At 38.3% G+C, this 7356-nt stretch overlaps 1 protein-coding gene across 1 annotated transcript in view; it reads right to left on the reverse strand.

Annotated features, from left to right (window-relative positions):
• The window catches only part of POLR3B (RNA polymerase III subunit B), a 184868-nt gene that overhangs the window by 64705 nt on the left and 112807 nt on the right, over positions 1–7356 (reverse strand). The window contains exons 16-17 of the mRNA XM_042781974.1: positions 1898–1972; positions 1059–1157 (exon numbers count right to left, since the gene is read on the reverse strand). Of these exons, the coding sequence (XP_042637908.1) occupies positions 1059–1157; positions 1898–1972 (174 nt within the window). The remainder of the gene's footprint in view (positions 1–1058; positions 1158–1897; positions 1973–7356) is intronic.

Below are 7356 nucleotides of genomic sequence, written 5' to 3' on the forward strand. Positions count from 1 at the left end.
CTGTATGCAGAGTTGAACTGCTCCACGGGGTTTTCAAGGCTGGGACCTTCAGAAGTAGTTGCCAGGCTTGACTTCCAAGGTGCCTCTCGGTGGGTTCAAACCTCCAAACTTTCGGCTTGTAGTCAAGTGCTTAAACATTTGCACCACTCAAGGTCCCAAAATAAAGTAGGACAGGATATTTCATGTGGTAGCAGAGAACTTGTACTTGGTTGAAGACATAGATAGTTGTTAGATATAGCATTAAACTTATTTAACAATATAACTGCAAAAATTTCAGATAAGCAGTGTATCAGGCAACATGCAACAGACAGCAAGTTATATAGATGTCCTCTAATATACTTCAAAGGGAACAGAGATGCTTCATAAAACATCAGTGTTATAAAAGAAACACCGTGAACATTCTATTTTATATTTATATCACACACAAGCTTGCAGTACCATTACAACATCCTGTGTAGAGAATTCCTAAATTAACAATAAGAATTCAGACACTCTGACAAAATCCTCTTTAGAAGAGATAAATACATCTTCACATAGCCTAATTCATTACTTCAATTTTGACAGTAATGCAATATTAAAATCAGATATTCCTTTTAAAAAAATATACACTTGAATAAAAAGAATAAAATCTAAAGGTAATTTATTAGCACTTTTGTGATACTCTTACAGTGGGATAAATGAGTCATGCTTCATTAAAACAGTACACTTCTAACAGTTCTGCTAAAAGACTACAGGAACTGAAGATGCAAAGAGAAGGTAGTTTCTATAACCAGAACTAAACCAAACCAAACCACTTGCTGTTGAACTGATTTTGACTCATAGCCACGTGTTATGAGTGGAACTCTCCATGTTTACAGAGTAGGACTGAGTTCCACAGGGTTTTCAATGCTGTGACCTTTTGGAAGAAGCAGCCAGGCCTTTTTTCTGCAGCGTCTCTGGGTGTGAGTGTGCATGCCAACCCTTTGGTTAGTAATCAAGTGCTCAAACATTTCTACCACCTAGTTCTCCTTCCATAATCAGAATATGTTTTCATTATGGCTATTAAAGATCCTACTTACTTATTAATTGTATGTTCGTAGAGAGCAATGTTACAGTCATTTTCTTCATTCACATCTAAATATTCAACCAGACTCTCATGTAAGAAATCTTCAAAATTCCTAGGAAAAATCAGTCAAACAGATGTTATCAAAAAGCATTTGACAGTAGTGTTTTATAAGTAACAGCAAAAGTTATTGGCTTTATTTTCTTTTCTTTTTCTTATTCTTTTTTTAGGCCCAAAATACTCCAAGAGTCTCAATATATTCAGGAGAACCTGGAACATATTATTCTTGGATCAGAGAATGATCAGAAATTGCTGAAAACAAAAATAATAAAATGAGTTATGTCAATCTGCCCACACCAATGCAAACAAATTTTCTCTGACTTTAGAAACTCCCTATGATGAAAGATCCACATTGTCTATAACCATGTACTACTATAAGTGATTCTCTCGTTATTGCTGTTGTTGTTATGTGCTGTCAAGTTGGACCCAATTCATAGCGACCCCTCCTTGGGTTTCTGAGGCGGCATCACTACGGAAGTAGATTGCCCCAACTTCCTTCCAAGGAGTGGCTAGTGGGTTTGAACCACCAGCCTTCTGGTTAGCAGTCAAGTGTCTTAGGCATGACGCCACCAGAAATCCTATTAGAAACACTTAATCTTCATGATCTAAATTGGTAAATATTATATAACATTCAAGCAAGTTAATATAGAGAAGAATGTGTTTCTAATGGGCTAGTGTTTTTTGGGGAGGAATAAAGAGACTAAAAATGAAAATACAATTTTCTTAAAAGCACAGCTCAAATAATGTTCCTGATGATTAAATCATGTGTGTGAGCATTAAGGAGATAAGATTTACCTGTAGCCCTGAGCCAGCTCCTCCATATGCTTATCTGTTACTGCAGGCTTCTGTTTCTTAACAATTATGTAGGGTCTAGAATCGGGGAAAAAAATGTCATAGTAGTTCAACATAAGAAGTCAGTCAGCAAGTACGTTTATCACAGTGAAACAGGGGAAGACACAGATATAATCAAAGAATTTCCTGGATTGCTTTAAGACATCAGGTATTTTCCTGCATTTGTGAGTGTGTGGGGGCCTATTCTCTCTCTTATACACAGACATCCAAGTCAATGCACATGTGTGTACACGTGCACATGTACAGACCCACAGTGTTTCTCCCAGGCATCTTACAAAACATTTGGTTTTAAATGAAAAAGGGCAACAAAGAAACGATCCTCAGAAAATTCAAGAGAAGAAACAAAACGTGTGGTGTCAAATTGTTTACAACGTGTAAATACATCATACCAAAAGCATCTCCTGACTGGATACAGGAACATGTGATACACTACCCATGGGGTCAGTACACAAAGAAGCACTGGCACTGAGAATAATCATGGCGTTTATAGTGAGAACCTGAAGACTATCCAGCTGGTTGGAATGGTGTGATTGAGGGCAAGCAGCACTGGACTCGACTAGCAGGTCACTGAGAGCTACCAATGACCATAAGGAATGGCTCTGAGCTTGCAGGGAACAGGCCTTTTTTTTTAGTGCTGTGATAGGTGTGAGGTGGAAAGGGCTCTCCATGTGCTGTTAGATTGACCTGTAACTGTCAGTGGAGACCGGACCCTCAGAGGGCCCCACCACCCCAAGGAAACACCGACACAAAGGATGGCATGCGGCACGGAACGCCAAGGGCTGTTGCTATTTGGATAAGCAGCTCTTACGAGCGGAGCAAGTGACCACAAGACACTTGTGCGTTTTGCGCTAATGTCCAAATAACTAATGAGCACTGTTACACGGTGAAGAAGAGGAGCTGTGCTATCACAAAAGGGGGACACAAGCTGCTGACAAATAAATCGGGAGAGCTTTTCAGGGAAACCAATGTCACTTTGAGATTCCATCTGCTGCCTGATGGGGAAGAAGAGCAAAACTGCTGCTTTGCTCCAGGGCTGCAGTGCAATTCAGGTAAGACATTCAGAACTGATGGGAGAAAAGGAGAAGGACAGAGCCAGGGGATCACATCTAGCTACTTCAGTTGTCCTTTACTCAATAATTCTACTAATTCTTCTTGCAGGGTCTATGCTATGACTTTGTAAAAGTACCTCTAAAAAAGAATTCATTTTCTTTTAGAATATACCACATTATGTTGGACACAATGATACAAAAAAACCTAAAAAAGAGTAAGCTAGATAATATCATTGTTCTTCTCTCCCTTATCTGGATTATATACTTGGACTTCATGGGACAGAATACATAGGAATGAAATAGACTACATCTGTGGAAAAGACAATTGAGAAGTTCAATATGATCAGTCAGAACAAGGCCAGAAACAGTGTGGACTAGACCATCAACTGCTCATGTGCATATGCAAGTTCAAGTTAAAGCTGAAGAAAATTAAACCAACTCTATGATTGCCAAGTACAACCTTCAGGATATCCTACCCGAATTTAGAGACCATCTCAAGAACAGACTCGACACACTGAACATGAATGACCAAAGACCAGATGAGTTGAGGGATGACATCAAGGACAATCATACATAAAGAAAGCAAAAGGTCATTAAAAAGACAAGAAAGAAAAGACCAAAACGGATGTCAGAAGAAAACGATGTCTGAAACTTGCTCTCAAATGGAATAGCTAAAACAAATGGAAGAAACGATGAAGGAAAAGAGCTGAATAGAGATTTCAAAGGGTGGCTCAAGAAATCAAAGTAAAATATTACAATAAAATGTGTAAAGACCTGGAGTTAGGAAACTAAAAGGGAAGAACACACTTGGTATTTCTCAAGCTGAAAGAAAAAATTCAAGTCCTGACTTAAATACTGAAGAATTCTATGGGCAAAATGTTGAATGACACTGGGAGCGATCAAAAGATGGAAGGAACACAGACAATGTACCAAAAAGAACTGGTTGATGTTCAGCCATTGTAGAAAGTTGCATATGATCAGGATTCAGTGGTACCGAAAGAAGTCCAAGCTGCACTGAAGAGACTGGTGGAAAACAAAGCTCTAGGAATCGATGGAACACCAATGAAGTATTTCCACAGACGGATGCAATGCTGGAAGTGCTCACTTGTCTATGTCAAGAAATTTGGATAACAGTTACCTGGACGACTGACTAGAGTCATATTTCTGACCATTTCAATTGAACAAAATCATTAATATCACATGCAAGTAAAATTTTGCTGAAGATAATTCAAAAACGATTGTAGCAGTACATTGATATGAAACTGCCAGAAATTCAAGCCAGATTCAGAAGAGGACATGGAATGCGGGATATCATTGCTAATGTCAGGTGGCTCTTAGCTGAAAGCCAAGAAAAATGTTTACTTGTGTTTTATTGATTATACAAAGGCATTTGACTGCGTGGATTGTCAATTATGGATAACACTGCAAAGAAGGGGAATTCCAGAATAATTCATTGTGCTCATGCAGAACCTGTACATAGGCCAAGAACAATCATTCAAACAGAACAAGGGGACACTGCGTGATTTAAAATGAGGAAAGGTATGCATCGTGGTTATATCGTTCCACCATACCTATTCAATCTGTATGCTGAGCAAATAATCTGGAAGCTGGACTATATGAAAAAGAACATGGCTTCAGAACTGGATGAAGCTTCATTAACAACCTGTGAGATGCAGATGACACAACCTTGCTTGCTAAAAGTGAAGAGGACTTGAAGCACTGACTAATGTCCATCAAAGACGCCACCCTTCAGTATGGATTATACTTCAACATAAAGAAAACAAAAATCCTTACAACTGGACCAAAAAGCAACATTATGATAAATGGAGAAAAGATTGAAGTTGTCAATGATTTCATTTTACTTGGATACACTTATACAAAAGACCTCTGTAACAGTGTTAAAAAGCAAAGATGCCACTTTGAGGATTAAAGTGCACCTGACCCAAACTATGGTATTTTTCCCCGCTCATATACATGTGAAAGCCAGACAATGAATAAAGAAGACTGAAGAAGAACTGGTAACTTTGAATTATGATGTTGGTGTAGAATATTGAATTTACCATGGATTGCTAGATGAAGGAACAAACCTGTCTTGGATGAAGTATAATCAGAATGCTTCTTAGAAGCAAGGATGGCGTGACTTCAGCTCATGTACTTTAAGGCATGTTATCAGGAGAGACTAATCCCTGAAGAACATCATGCTTGGTAAAGTAGAGGGTCAGTGAAAAAGAAGAAGACTGAACAAGATGGATTGGCCCAGTGGCTGCAACAATGGTTCAAACACAGCAAGGACTATGAGGATGGTGCATGACCGGGCAGTGTTTCTTTCTGCTGTACATAGGACTGCTATGAGTCAGAACCAACTCCAAGGCACCTAACAACAACACGAATAGGATCATGTTGTTAACAGGTATAAATGAGTGCCTAGCAAGGGTCAGGTAACCAAAAAGGCACTTCACACACTTTCTATCAATTAGTTCCCAGAACAATCCTAAGTAAATGTTATTTCCATTTTATAGCCTAGGAAACCAAGGCTCTGAGACCTAAATAATATATGCAGAGTCATACAACTCAATCATGGGAGGTTAGGATTTGAATGCAAGTATATCATCAGTTGTAAGATTTTCAGGCCCCATCCTTCTTTGCTAGGCTGAGACATACCGCTTTCAAAACCTGGATGTCTTCCCTCTGTCTGAGTCTCTTCATCTTTTATAGGGGGAATGAATAATCAATACATCTTGATTGCATGTTTGGTCAATTTCAGATTGCAGAAGTAGGCAAAAATCGTATAGGACACCACACGGATTTGATTAGGACCCACCCTAATCCAGTATTATCTCTTTTTAAATTAACTAATAACATCTGCAAGGACTCCACTGCCAAACAATCACATTTAATGGTAACAGAAGTCAGGATTTCAACATAAATTTTGGGGTGATATAATCCATAACAGAGATATTAAGCAACTATACTCAATAGGACTCTGTGCTTACATATATCATAATATTGCATCTATATATTGTGCAATATTTTTTCTTCTGTAATAATACATAATAAGTGCTTACTTTTTTTTTTTTTTAAATCAATGAAAGAAAGTCTAGTGAACAAGTAAATGTAGGGAAAAGAGAGAAAAAAATTACAAAATGATTCTCAACATTTCTGGCTGAGATAACACAGTGCAATACCTTGAGATGGTCGACAGTAAAGGAAGAGAAGGAATTTCTGATGTTAAGATGAGGAGGTGAGTTTAGGCAGTGACATGAGAGTCAGACACTTCGCAGTTTGATAAAGAAGGTGGTACTCAGAATACAGTTAGCCTGGAAATGGAGAGTCATCAGCATATGTGTGCTAGATGAAGCCTTGAGTTTCGATAAGGTCTTCTAGGGAGAGTATGTTTAGAGGGTATGTTAACATTAAATGATAAGTGGAGAAACAAGAATGTAAAAAGAAGATAGAATAGAAAAAAAAAAAAAAAACAGAGAAAAAGGAGGAATTCTAGGAGAGAAGAGTCACAGAAGACCGTAAGGAAAAGGGGTTCAAGAAGAATGAGTATGAGACAGTGACAACTGCTATAAAAGATCAAATGAGATAAACACTGTGATAACCTCCTTAGATTAGGTAATACTGAAGAAAATGAGAATATTAATGAAAGCAGGTTGAGTGACGCACGCATCCAGAAGCCAGATAAAAGTGAGATGAGGAAGAAATGGGATGTAAACAAGTGAAAACAGCAATTGCAGAGTCTCTTTTCAAGAAATTTCATGACTTTTTCCCATCAAAAGGAAGTAAAAAGTGGTATCTTGAAGAGGATGTGCTTTCCAGGGTGAATTATTTATAGAAGGGAATGACTTCAGACTAAGGTGGATAATCAAGGGAATAAAAAACAAAGTCTAATAGCAACTGTGTCATCCTAAAAATGGGGCAGTCTAAACTATATAGGGAAGGAGGTAAAAGAGTGAACATCAAATAGGAGACAGACATTTTAGAGAAGAGAATGTAAAAGCAAAAGAGTGCAGAGTAAAGAGAAAAGCATAGGAGATTTGAATCACAGAGTGAGATGTTTAAGTTTAAATTCCAACCGTGGACCTCGGGAAAGTCATAAAAATGCATGATGCATTAACTGAACATGTTTTTGAGTACTTGGTATGTGTATTACTCAGTAACAGGTGTGAAAAATACCTAGTGTTATCTTGGAAATACATTTCTGAAATGGAGCAGAGGAGAAAGACTCTGGAATTAAGAGTAAGGAACTGAAGGGCTCTGGTAGCATAGTGGCTAAGGCACTTGACTGCTAACCAGAAGGCTGGCGGTTCATACCCACCAGCCACTCCTCGGAAGGAAGGTTGGGCAATC

This window comes from Orycteropus afer, unplaced genomic scaffold (genome assembly GCF_000298275.1).
Source record: "Orycteropus afer afer isolate SDZICR_OR568_19922 unplaced genomic scaffold, OryAfe1.0 scaffold00209, whole genome shotgun sequence".
Taxonomy (NCBI): Eukaryota; Metazoa; Chordata; class Mammalia; order Tubulidentata; family Orycteropodidae; genus Orycteropus; species Orycteropus afer.